Consider the following 14240-nt stretch of genomic DNA (forward strand, 5'->3'; position numbering starts at 1 on the left):
TCCTCACCCCCCCCTCTCGACACCTTTGAATAGCCATAAAAAAAGTAAAGAGAAACTGTGCTAAAATAGGACCTCAAGTACACAAAAAATATGCAGTAATTCTCACTTATATACAAATATAATTGTCCAGAAACAAATTCGTTAATATTACAGTCCACAAGTGTTGTCATAGTAAATATTTTAAACTCCTGGTTTCGATCTTCACCATTCACCACCTTAAAGTGATCATTGTGCATTGGCGCCTCCCCTGAAAGCTGAAAAACCTGCTTCCCATCTCCTGTGGACCCCTCATTACAAGAGCTTCCCTCGGATCAGATTCCTCTCCTGTGGACCCCTCATTACAAGAGCTTCCCTCGGATCAGATTCCTCTCCTGTGGACCCCTCATTACAAGAGCTTCCCTCGGATCAGATTCCTCTCCTGTGGACCCCTCATTACAAGAGCTTCCCTCGGATCAGATTACTCTCCTGCGGACCCCTCATTACAAGAGCTCCCCTCGGATCAGATTCCTCTCCTGTGGACCCCTCATTACAAGAGCTTCCCTCGGATCAGATTCCTCTCCTGTGGACCCCTCATTACAAGAGCTTCCCTCGGATCAGATTCCTCTCCTGTGGACCCCTCATTACAAGAGCTCCCCTCGGATCAGATTCCTCTCCTGTGGACCCCTCATTACAAGAGCTTCCCTCGGATCAGATTCCTCTCCTGTGGACCCCTCATTACAAGAGCTTCCCTCGGATCAGATTCCTCTCCTGTGGACCCCTCATTACAAGAGCTTCCCTCGGATCAGATTCCTCTCCTGTGGACCCCTCATTACAAGAGCTTCCCTCGGATCAGATTCCTCTCCTGTGGACCCCTCATTACAAGAGCTCCCCTCGGATCAGATTCCTCTCCTGCGGACCCCTCATTACAAGAGCTCCCCTCGGATCAGATTCCTCTCCTGTGGACCCCTCATTACAAGAGCTTCCCTCGGATCAGATTCCTCTCCTGTGGACCCCTCATTAGAAGAGCTCCCCTCGGATCAGATTCCTCTCCTGTGGACCCCTCATTACAAGAGCTTCCCTCGGATCAGATTCCTCTCCTGCGGACCCCTCATTACAAGAGCTTCCCTCGGATCAGATTCCTCTCCTGCGGACCCCTCATTACAAGAGCTTCCCTCGGATCAGATTCCTCTCCTGCGGACCCCTCATTACAAGAGCTTCCCTCGGATCAGATTCCTCTCCTGTGGACCCCTCATTACAAGAGCTCCCCTCGGATCAGATTCCTCTCCTGCAGACCCCTCATTACAAGAGCTCCCCTCGGATCAGATTCCTCTCCTGCGGACCCCTCATTACAAGAGCTTCCCTCGGATCAGATTCCTCTCCTGTGGACCCCTCATTAGAAGAGCTCCCCTCGGATCAGATTCCTCTCCTGCGGACCCCTCATTACAAGAGCTCCCCTCGGATCACATTCCTCTCCGGCTCTGGAACATCACTTATCACAGTGTGGCAAGTTCACACTTTATACTCTCCAGGCATGTGGGGGGCCGGCTGTCTAATATTCCTGGAGAGCATCAAGTGCTGAGAAATCCAGACAGATACTTCATCGTGGGATACCAGCAGGGAGGAGTGCGATTGGCCCCAAATGTATTCTGGAGCAGGACAACGCCCCCCCCCCCCCAATATCCAGCCAATGTCATTAAGAAGTATCTTCAGTGTAAAGAAAAACACGGAGTCCTGGAAGTGATGATTTGGCCCCCGCAGAGCCCTGATCTCACCATCATGGAGTCTGGGATGAAGGATTGGAAGCACCCGACATCCACAGATCTGTGCTTCGTTCTCCAAGATGTACATAGAACCACCTACCAGTGGCAAAGGGGGGGGGGCACCCCAAATATGGATTCGATTTCTCTTCTCTTCATTTACTTTCCATTTTGTTAATTGATAAAAAAAACAAAACAAAAAAACTATTCACTATATATTAACCGCTTGCTTACTGGGCCACATATACCCCCTTCCTGCCCAGGCGGAATTTCAGCTTTCGGCACTGCGTCGCTTTGAATGACAATTGCGCGGTCGTGCGACGTGGCTCCCAAACAAATTTAACGCTCTTTTTTTCCCACAAATAGAGCTTTCTTTTGGTGGTATTTGATCACCTCTGCGGTTTTTATTTTTTGCGCTATAAACAAAAATATAGCGACAATTTTGAAAAAAAAAACACGATTTTTTTCCTCAGTTTAGTCCGATACGTATTCATCTACATATTTTTCGAAAAAAAAAAAAAAAAAGCAAAAAGCGTATAGTGATTGGTTTGCGCAAACGTTATAACGTCTACAAAATAGGGGATAGAATTATTACTTATTTTTTTATAATTTTTTACTAGTAATGGCGGCGATCTGCGATTTTCATCACGACTGCGATATATTACGGCGGACACATCGGACACTTTTGACACATTTTTGGGACCATTCACATTTATACAGCGAACAGTGCTATAAAAAGGCACCGATTACTGTATAAATGTGACTGGCAGGGAAGGGGTTAACACTAGGGGGCATCAAGGGGTTAAATATGTACCCTGGGAGTGATTATTACTGTGAGGGGAGGGGACTGACTGGGGGAGGTGACTAATGGGTAACCCTATGTACAAGGGACACAGATCGGTCTCTCTCCCTGACAGGACGTGGAGCTCTGTGTTTAAACCCCATCATTACACACAGAGCTCCACGTCCCTGGCTCTGTCACCGCCGATCGCGGGTGCCTGGCGGACATCTCGGCTGCCAGGCACGCGCATCGGCACCTGTGTGACGCGGCAGGTGCGCCGCTGGCGGAGCGCGCACGCCCCCCAGTGGCGCGCGGCCGGTGGCCATATGTAGACGGCCTCCCAGCAGGACAGAGCCACCTTGCGCCAGTATATAGTCGACCACGGGGTGGGAAGAGGTTCAATTTTTATTATCGCACAATTATTTTTCTCAAAAAAATTGCCTTTGAAAATACCTACCGTATACACTGGAGTATAAGCCGAGTTTTTCAGCACATTTTTTTCTGAAAATTCCCCCCTCGGATTATACTCAAGTCACCTTTTTGCGCCTGATCTCCAGGACTTTGGGGACCCGGTACCGGCCGGCCGTAGGTCCCCTTGGCACACATGTAGCCCCACTCTTCCTCTACAAGTGGGCAAAGTTTGTTGTCCGGGGGGGGGGGGGGGGGGGGATCACCAATTTTTTAATCCCGGACACCCCTTTCATAGACATCCATGTTAAAACGAAAATGTCTCCAGTAACTTTGCGGACCCGGTACCGGCCGGCCGTAGGTCCCCTGGACCTGAAACTTGGCACACATGTAGCCCCAGTGGTCCTCTACAAGTGTGGGGGGGGGGGGGGTCTATGGCCGGAAAGCACCAGTTTTTCAAAGCCGGGCACCCCTTCTATATACTCCCATGTTAAACGTAAGTCTAGTCATGGGCACAGTGGGGCATGCAGATGGGCAGAGAGGCATGCAGATGGGCAGAGTGAGGCATGCAGATGGGCAGAGTGAGGCATGCAGATGGGCAGAGTGAAGCATGCAGATGGGCAGAGAGGCATGCAGATGGGCAGAGAGGCATGCAGATGGGCAGAGAGGCATGCAGATGGGCAGAGTGAGGCATGCAGATGGGCAGAGTGAGGCATGCAGATGGGCAGAGTGAGGCATGCAGATGGGCAGAGTGAAGCATGCAGATGGGCAGAGTGAGGCATGCAGATGGGCAGAGTGAAGCATGCAGATGGGCAGAGAGGCATGCAGATGGGCAGAGAGGCATGCAGATGGGCAGAGTGAGGCATGCAGATGGGCAGAGTGAGGCATGCAGATGGGCAGAGTGAGGCATGCAGATGGGCAGAGTGAGGCATGCAGATGGGCAGAGTGAAGCATGCAGATGGGCAGAGTGAAGCATGCAGATGGGCAGAGTGAAGCATGCAGATGGGCAGAGTGAAGCATGCAGATGGGCAGAGTGAAGCATGCAGATGGGCAGAGTGAAGCATGCAGATGGGCAGAGTGAGGCATGCAGATGGGCAGAGTGAAGCATGCAGATGGGCAGAGTGAAGCATGCAGATGGGCAGAGTGAGGCATGCAGATGGGCAGAGTGAAGCATGCAGATGGGCAGTGAGGCATGCAGATGGGCAGAGTGAAGCATGCAGATGGGCAGAGTGAGGCATGCAGATGGGCAGAGTGAGGCATGCAGATGGGCAGAGTGAAGCATGCAGATGGGTAGAGTGAAGCATGCAGATGGGCAGAGTGAGGCATGCAGATGGGCAGAGTGAGGCATGCAGATGGGCAGAGTGAAGCATGCAGATGGGCAGAGTGAGGCATGCAGATGGGCAGAGTGAGGCATGCAGATGGGCACCCTAGGCTTACACTCGAGTCAATACGTTTTCCCAGTTTTTTTGTGGTAAAATTAGGTGCCTCGGCTTATATTCGAGTACATACGGTACTTTAATAGATTTTAATGCAAAAAAAGAAAATTATTATATTATATATACACATCCATATTTTTGTGTAAAATATAAAAGATGAAGATACGCCGAGTAAATAGATCCCCAACATGTCACGCTTTAAAAATTGTGCACACTTGTGGAAGGGCACAAAACTACGGCACATAAAAATCCCCATAGGTGACACTAATTTTTGTTACAGGTTAATAGGGCCAATATCTCACATGTGTGGTACAAACACGGTGTACATACGCAGGCACATAAAATGGCGGTCATTGCAATACGTTATGTCACACCATATTTGCGCAGCGGTCTTACAAATGCAATTTTTTGGGGGGAAAAAAAACACTTTTTTAAATAAAAAAAAATAAGAAAAATATATTGTGAAAGATAATGTTACGCCGAGTAAATTGATATCCAACATGTCACGCTTCAAAATTGCGCCCGCTCGTGGAATGGCGACAAACTTTGACACTTTAAAATCTCCATAGGCGACGTTTAAACATTTCTACAGGTTACCAGTTGTGAGTTTCAGAGGAGGTCTGGTGCTAGAATTATCGCTCTCGCTCCAATGATCGTGGCGACACCTCACATTTGTGATTTGAACACACATGACGTCATGGCGCTGCCTGGCACCATGTTTGAATGAATGGCAGCACAGCAGTGGGCACACCTCCCGAGTCCCGACCCGGAGACCGGATCCCATCCCACCACTAGGTCACTGTGAGGATCATGAACATGGAGTCCTGGAGGTTGGACCCCTGCCCTGCACCTTCCATCCCTGGCTGCTGGAGACTCTCACGCCCCTGTGGGCACGGCCACAATCTCCGACCACCTCCTGTATCCTCTCTGCAGTCTCTGGGTGACCCCACTGACCTCAGACATGAAATATCAACAAAGCATATCCCTCTATAGGTGGCAGATAAACAGGTACCACTTATTTGTTTTCATTCTGTATCACCTGAGGCCAGTCACTTCACCGGGTATATAGAAGGGTTTGCAATTACTTTAAGGAATGACACGTACCTGAAATCCGGGATTTTTTCTGCCAGACCGAAATCTGCCACCACAGCAGAGAATCCGTTCTCGTCACTTTTGATGAGACAGTTCTGGAAGAGAGGAGGAGTGATAATGAGGGACTGATGAGACGGTTCTGGAAGAGAGGAGGAGTGATAATGAGGGACTGATGAGACAGTTCTGGAAGAGAGGAGGAGTGATAATGAGGGACTGATGAGACAGTTCTGGAAGAGAGGAGGAGTGATAATGAGGGACTGATGAGACAGTTCTGGAAGAGAGGAGGAGTGATAATGAGGGACTGATGAGACAGTTCTGGAAGAGAGGAGGAGTGATAATGAGGGACTGATGAGACAGTTCTGGAAGAGAGGAGGAGTGATAATGAGGGACTGAGGAGACAGTTCTGGAAGAGAGGAGGAGTGATAATGAGGGACTGATGAGACAGTTCTGGAAGAGAGGAGGAGTGATAATGAGGGACTGAGGAGACAGTTCTGGAAGAGAGGAGGAGTGATAATGAGGGACTGATGAGACAGTTCTGGAAGAGAGGAGGAGTGATAATGAGGGACTGATGAGACAGTTCTGGAAGAGAGGAGGAGTGATAATGAGGGACTGATGAGACAGTTCTGGGAGAGAGGAGGAGTGATAATGAGGGACTGATGAGACAGTTCTGGGAGAGAGGAGGAGTGATAATGAGAGACTGATGAGACAGTTCTGGAAGAGAGGAGGAGTGATAATGAGGGACTGATGAGACAGTTCTGGAAGAGAGGAGGAGTGATAATGAGGGACTGATGAGACAGTTCTGGAAGAGAGGAGGAGTGATAATGAGGGACTGATGAGACAGTTCTGGAAGAGAGGAGGAGTGATAATGAGGGACTGATGAGACAGTTCTGGAAGAGAGGAGGAGTGATAATGAGGGACTGATGAGACAGTTCTGGAAGAGAGGAGGAGTGATAATGAGGGACTGATGAGACAGTTCTGGAAGAGAGGAGGAGTGATAATGAGGGACTGATGAGACAGTTCTGGAAGAGAGGAGGAGTGATAATGAGGGACTGAGGAGACAGTTCTGGAAGAGAGGAGGAGTGATAATGAGGGACTGATGAGACAGTTCTGGAAGAGAGGAGGAGTGATAATGAGGGACTGATGAGACAGTTCTGGAAGAGAGGAGGAGTGATAATGAGGGACTGATGAGACAGTTCTGGAAGAGAGGAGGAGTGATAATGAGACTGATGAGACAGTTCTGGAAGAGAGGAGGAGTGATAATGAGGGACTGATGAGACAGTTCTGGAAGAGAGGAGGAGTGATAATGAGGGACTGATGAGACAGTTCTGGAAGAGAGGAGGAGTGATGAGGGACTGATGAGACAGTTCTGGAAGAGAGGAGGAGTGATAATGAGGGACTGATGAGACAGTTCTGGAAGAGAGGAGGAGTCATAATGAGGGACTGATGAGACAGTTCTGGAAGAGAGGAGGAGTGATAATGAGGGACTGATGAGACAGTTCTGGAAGAGAGGAGGAGTGATAATGAGGGACTGATGAGACAGTTCTGGAAGAGAGGAGGAGTCATAATGAGGGACTGATGAGACAGTTCTGGAAGAGAGGAGGAGTGATAATGAGGGACTGATGAGACAGTTCTGGAAGAGAGGAGGAGTGATAATGAGGGACTGATGAGACAGTTCTGAAAGAGAGGAGGAGTGATAATGAGGGACTGATGAGACAGTTCTGGAAGAGAGGAGGAGTGATAATGAGGGACTGATGAGACAGTTCTGGAAGAGAGGAGGAGTGATAATGAGGGACTGAGGAGACAGTTCTGGAAGAGAGGAGGAGGAGTGATAATGAGGGACTGATGAGACAGTTCTGGAAGAGAGGAGGAGGAGGAGTGATAATGAGGGACTGATGAGACAGTTCTGGAAGAGAGGAGGAGTGATAATGAGACTGATGAGACAGTTCTGGAAGAGAGGAGGAGTGATAATGAGGGACTGATGAGACAGTTCTGGAAGAGAGGAGGAGTGATAATGAGGGACTGATGAGACAGTTCTGGAAGAGAGGAGGAGTGATAATGAGGGACTGATGAGACAGTTCTGGAAGAGAGGAGGAGTCATAATGAGGGACTGATGAGACAGTTCTGGAAGAGAGGAGGAGTGATAATGAGGGACTGATGAGACAGTTCTGGAAGAGAGGAGGAGTGATAATGAGGGACTGATGAGACAGTTCTGGAAGAGAGGAGGAGTGATAATGAGGGACTGATGAGACAGTTCTGGAAGAGAGGAGGAGTGATAATGAGGGACTGATGAGACAGTTCTGGAAGAGAGGAGGAGTGATAATGAGACTGATGAGACAGTTCTGGAAGAGAGGAGGAGTGATAATGAGGGACTGAGGAGACAGTTCTGGAAGAGAGGAGGAGTGATAATGAGGGACTGATGAGACAGTTCTGGAAGAGAGGAGGAGCGATAATGAGGGACTGATGAGACAGTTCTGGAAGAGAGGAGGAGTGATAATGAGAGACTGATGAGACAGTTCTGGAAGAGAGGAGGAGTGATAATGAGGGACTGATGAGACAGTTCTGGAAGAGAGGAGGAGTGATAATGAGGGACTGAGGAGACAGTTCTGGAAGAGAGGAGGAGGAGTGATAATGAGGGACTGATGAGACAGTTCTGGAAGAGAGGAGGAGTGATAATGAGACTGATGAGACAGTTCTGGAAGAGAGGAGGAGTGATAATGAGGGACTGATGAGACAGTTCTGGAAGAGAGGAGGAGTGATAATGAGAGACTGATGAGACAGTTCTGGAAGAGAGGAGGAGTGATAATGAGGGACTGATGAGACAGTTCTGGAAGAGAGGAGGAGTGATAATGAGGGACTGATGAGACAGTTCTGGAAGAGAGGAGGAGTGATAATGAGGGACTGATGAGACAGTTCTGGAAGAGAGGAGGAGTGATAATGAGGGACTGAGGAGACAGTTCTGGAAGAGAGGAGGAGTGATAATGAGGGACTGATGAGACAGTTCTGGAAGAGAGGAGGAGTGATAATGAGGGACTGAGGAGACAGTTCTGGAAGAGAGGAGGAGTGATAATGAGGGACTGATGAGACAGTTCTGGAAGAGAGGAGGAGTGATAATGAGGGACTGAGGAGACAGTTCTGGAAGAGAGGAGGAGTGATAATGAGGGACTGAGGAGACAGTTCTGGAAGAGAGGAGGAGTGATAATGAGGGACTGATGAGACAGTTCTGGAAGAGAGGAGGAGTGATAATGAGGGACTGATGAGACAGTTCTGGAAGAGAGGAGGAGTGATAATGAGAGACTGATGAGACAGTTCTGGAAGAGAGGAGGAGTGATAATGAGGGACTGATGAGACAGTTCTGGAAGAGAGGAGGAGTGATAATGAGGGACTGATGAGACAGTTCTGGAAGAGAGGAGGAGTGATAATGAGGGACTGATGAGACAGTTCTGGAAGAGAGGAGGAGTGATAATGAGGGACTGATGAGACAGTTCTGGAAGAGAGGAGTGATAATGAGGGACTGATGAGACAGTTCTGGAAGAGAGGAGTGATAATGAGGGACTGATGAGACAGTTCTGGAAGAGAGGAGGAGTGATAATGAGGGACTGATGAGACAGTTCTGGAAGAGAGGAGGAGTGATAATGAGGGACTGATGAGACAGTTCTGGAAGAGAGGAGGAGTGATAATGAGGGACTGATGAGACAGTTCTGGAAGAGAGGAGGAGTGACAATGAGGGACCGATGAGACAGTTCTGGAAGAGAGGAGGAGTGATAATGAGGGACTGATGAGACAGTTCTGGAAGAGAGGAGGAGTGATAATGAGAGACTGATGAGACAGTTCTGGAAGAGAGGAGGAGTCATAATGAGGGACTGATGAGACAGTTCTGGAAGAGAGGAGGAGCGATAATGAGGGACTGATGAGACAGTTCTGGAAGAGAGGAGGAGTCATAATGAGGGACTGATGAGACAGTTCTGGAAGAGAGGAGGAGCGATAATGAGGGACTGATGAGACAGTTCTGGAAGAGAGGAGGAGTGATAATGAGGGACTGATGAGACAGTTCTGGAAGAGAGGACGAGTGATAATGAGGGACTGATGAGACAGTTCTGGAAGAGAGGAGGAGTGATAATGAGGGACTGAGGAGACAGTTCTGGAAGAGAGGAGGAGTGATAATGAGAGACTGATGAGACAGTTCTGGAAGAGAGGAGGAGCGATAATGAGGGACTGAGGAGACAGTTCTGGAAGAGAGGAGGAGTGATAATGAGGGACTGATGAGACAGTTCTGGAAGAGAGGAGGAGTGATAATGAGGGACTGATGAGACAGTTCTGGAAGAGAGGAGGAGTGATAATGAGGGACTGATGAGACAGTTCTGGAAGAGAGGAGGAGTGATAATGAGGGACTGATGAGACAGTTCTGGAAGAGAGGAGGAGTGATAATGAGGGACTGATGAGACAGTTCTGGAAGAGAGGAGTGATAATGAGGGACTGATGAGACAGTTCTGGAAGAGAGGAGGAGTGATAATGAGGGACTGATGAGACAGTTCTGGAAGAGAGGAGGAGTGATAATGAGGGACTGATGAGACAGTTCTGGAAGAGAGGAGGAGTGATAATGAGGGACTGATGAGACAGTTCTGGAAGAGAGGAGGAGTGATAATGAGGGACTGAGGAGACAGTTCTGGAAGAGAGGAGGAGGAGTGATAATGAGGGACTGATGAGACAGTTCTGGAAGAGAGGAGGAGTGATAATGAGGGACTGATGAGACAGTTCTGGAAGAGAGGAGGAGTGATAATGAGGGACTGATGAGACAGTTCTGGAAGAGAGGAGGAGTGATAATGAGACTGATGAGACAGTTCTGGAAGAGAGGAGGAGTGATAATGAGGGACTGATGAGACAGTTCTGGAAGAGAGGAGGAGTGATAATGAGGGACTGATGAGACAGTTCTGGAAGAGAGGAGGAGTGATAATGAGAGACTGATGAGACAGTTCTGGAAGAGAGGAGGAGTGATAATGAGACTGATGAGACAGTTCTGGAAGAGAGGAGGAGTGATAATGAGACTGATGAGACAGTTCTGGAAGAGAGGAGGAGTGATAATGAGGGACTGATGAGACAGTTCTGGAAGAGAGGAGGAGTGATAATGAGGGACTGATGAGACAGTTCTGGAAGAGAGGAGGAGTGATAATGAGGGACTGATGAGACAGTTCTGGAAGAGAGGAGGAGTGATAATGAGGGACTGATGAGACAGTTCTGGAAGAGAGGAGGAGTGATAATGAGAGACTGATGAGACAGTTCTGGAAGAGAGGAGGAGTGATAATGAGAGACTGATGAGACAGTTCTGGAAGAGAGGAGGAGTGATAATGAGGGACTGATGAGACAGTTCTGGAAGAGAGGAGGAGTGATAATGAGGGACTGATGAGACAGTTCTGGAAGAGAGGAGGAGTGATAATGAGGGACTGATGAGACAGTTCTGGAAGAGAGGAGGAGTGATAATGAGAGACTGATGAGACAGTTCTGGAAGAGAGGAGGAGTCATAATGAGGGACTGATGAGACAGTTCTGGAAGAGAGGAGGAGTGATAATGAGGGACTGATGAGACAGTTCTGGAAGAGAGGAGGAGTGATAATGAGGGACTGATGAGACAGTTCTGGAAGAGAGGAGGAGTGATAATGAGGGACTGAGGAGACAGTTCTGGAAGAGAGGAGGAGTGATAATGAGGGACTGATGAGACAGTTCTGGAAGAGAGGAGTGATAATGAGGGACTGATGAGACAGTTCTGGAAGAGAGGAGGAGTGATAATGAGGGACTGATGAGACAGTTCTGGAAGAGAGGAGGAGGAGTGATAATGAGGGACTGATGAGACAGTTCTGGAAGAGAGGAGTGATAATGAGGGACTGATGAGACAGTTCTGGAAGAGAGGAGGAGTGATAATGAGGGACTGATGAGACAGTTCTGGAAGAGAGGAGGAGTGATAATGAGGGACTGATGAGACAGTTCTGGAAGAGAGGAGGAGTGATAATGAGGGACTGATGAGACAGTTCTGGAAGAGAGGAGGAGCGATAATGAGGGACTGATGAGACAGTTCTGGAAGAGAGGAGGAGTGATAATGAGGGACTGAGGAGACAGTTCTGGAAGAGAGGAGGAGTGATAATGAGGGACTGATGAGACAGTTCTGGAAGAGAGGAGGAGTGATAATGAGGGACTGATGAGACAGTTCTGGAAGAGAGGAGGAGCGATAATGAGGGACTGATGAGACAGTTCTGGAAGAGAGGAGGAGCGATAACGAGGGACTGATGAGACAGTTCTGGAAGAGAGGAGGAGTGATAATGAGGGACTGATGAGACAGTTCTGGAAGAGAGGAGGAGTGATAATGAGGGACTGATGAGACAGTTCTGGAAGAGAGGAGGAGTGATAATGAGAGACTGATGAGACAGTTCTGGAAGAGAGGAGGAGTGATAATGAGGGACTGATGAGACAGTTCTGGAAGAGAGGAGGAGTGATAATGAGGGACTGATGAGACAGTTCTGGAAGAGAGGAGGAGTGATAATGAGGGACTGATGAGACAGTTCTGGAAGAGAGGAGTGATAATGAGGGACTGATGAGACAGTTCTGGAAGAGAGGAGGAGTGATAATGAGGGACTGATGAGACAGTTCTGGAAGAGAGGAGGAGTGATAATGAGGGACTGATGAGACAGTTCTGGAAGAGAGGAGGAGTGATAATGAGGGACTGATGAGACAGTTCTGGAAGAGAGGAGGAGTGATAATGAGGGACTGATGAGACAGTTCTGGAAGAGAGGAGGAGTGATAATGAGGGACTGATGAGACAGTTCTGGAAGAGAGGAGGAGTGATAATGAGGGACTGATGAGACAGTTCTGGAAGAGAGGAGGAGTGATAATGAGGGACTGAGGAGACAGTTCTGGAAGAGAGGAGTGATAATGAGGGACTGATGAGACAGTTCTGGAAGAGAGGAGGAGTGATAATGAGGGACTGATGAGACAGTTCTGGAAGAGAGGAGGAGCGATAATGAGAGACTGATGAGACAGTTCTGGAAGAGAGGAGGAGCGATAATGAGGGACTGATGAGACAGTTCTGGAAGAGAGGAGGAGTGATAATGAGGGACTGATGAGACAGTTCTGGAAGAGAGGAGGAGTGATAATGAGGGACTGATGAGACAGTTCTGGAAGAGAGGAGGAGTGATAATGAGGGACTGATGAGACAGTTCTGGAAGAGAGGAGGAGTGATAATGAGGGACTGATGAGACAGTTCTGGAAGAGAGGAGTGATAATGAGGGACTGATGAGACAGTTCTGGAAGAGAGGAGGAGTGATAATGAGGGACTGATGAGACAGTTCTGGAAGAGAGGAGGAGTGATAATGAGGGACTGATGAGACAGTTCTGGAAGAGAGGAGGAGTGATAATGAGGGACTGATGAGACAGTTCTGGAAGAGAGGAGGAGTCGATAATGAGGGACTGATGAGACAGTTCTGGAAGAGAGGAGGAGTGATAATGAGAGACTGATGAGACAGTTCTGGAAGAGAGGAGGAGTGATAATGAGGGACTGATGAGACAGTTCTGGAAGAGAGGAGGAGTGATAATGAGGGACTGATGAGACAGTTCTGGAAGAGAGGAGGAGTGATAATGAGGGACTGATGAGACAGTTCTGGAAGAGAGGAGGAGTGATAATGAGGGACTGATGAGACAGTTCTGGAAGAGAGGAGGAGGGATAATGAGGGACTGATGAGACAGTTCTGGAAGAGAGGAGGAGTGATAATGAGGGACTGATGAGACAGTTCTGGAAGAGAGGAGGAGTGATAATGAGGGACTGATGAGACAGTTCTGGAAGAGAGGAGGAGTGATAATGAGGGACTGATGAGACAGTTCTGGAAGAGAGGAGGAGTGATAATGAGGGACTGATGAGACAGTTCTGGAAGAGAGGAGGAGTGATAATGAGAGACTGATGAGACAGTTCTGGAAGAGAGGAGGAGTGATAATGAGGGACTGATGAGACAGTTCTGGAAGAGAGGAGGAGTGATAATGAGGGACTGATGAGACAGTTGTGGAAGAGAGGAGGAGTGATAATGAGGGACTGATGAGACAGTTCTGGAAGAGAGGAGGAGTGATAATGAGGGACTGATGAGACAGTTCTGGAAGAGAGGAGGAGTGATAATGAGGGACTGATGAGACAGTTCTGGAAGAGAGGAGGAGTGATAATGAGGGACTGATGAGACAGTTCTGGAAGAGAGGAGGAGTGATAATGAGGGACTGATGAGACAGTTCTGGAAGAGAGGAGGAGTGATAATGAGGGACTGATGAGACAGTTCTGGAAGAGAGGAGGAGTGATAATGAGGGACTGATGAGACAGTTCTGGAAGAGAGGAGGAGTGATAATGAGGGACTGATGAGACAGTTCTGGAAGAGAGGAGGAGTGATAATGAGGGACTGATGAGACAGTTCTGGAAGAGAGGAGGAGTGATAATGAGGGACTGATGAGACAGTTCTGGAAGAGAGGAGGAGTGATAATGAGGGACTGAGGAGACAGTTCTGGAAGAGAGGAGGAGTGATAATGAGGGACTGATGAGACAGTTCTGGAAGAGAGGAGTGATAATGAGGGACTGATGAGACAGTTCTGGAAGAGAGGAGGAGTGATAATGAGGGACTGATGAGACAGTTCTGGAAGAGAGGAGGAGGAGTGATAATGAGGGACTGATGAGACAGTTCTGGAAGAGAGGAGTGATAATGAGGGACTGATGAGACAGTTCTGGAAGAGAGGAGGAGCGATAATGAGGGACTGATGAGACAGTTCTGGA

At 48.6% G+C, this 14240-nt stretch overlaps 1 protein-coding gene across 1 annotated transcript in view; it reads right to left on the reverse strand.

The window, feature by feature from the left end:
• Window positions 1–14240, reverse strand: part of TESK2 (testis associated actin remodelling kinase 2) — a 101421-nt gene that overhangs the window by 22818 nt on the left and 64363 nt on the right. The window contains exon 5 of the mRNA XM_040334371.1: window positions 5466–5548. Coding sequence (XP_040190305.1) covers window positions 5466–5548 — 83 coding nt within the window. The remainder of the gene's footprint in view (window positions 1–5465; window positions 5549–14240) is intronic.

Source organism: Rana temporaria, assembly GCF_905171775.1.
Source record: "Rana temporaria chromosome 7 unlocalized genomic scaffold, aRanTem1.1 chr7c, whole genome shotgun sequence".
Classification (NCBI taxonomy): domain Eukaryota; kingdom Metazoa; phylum Chordata; class Amphibia; order Anura; family Ranidae; genus Rana; species Rana temporaria.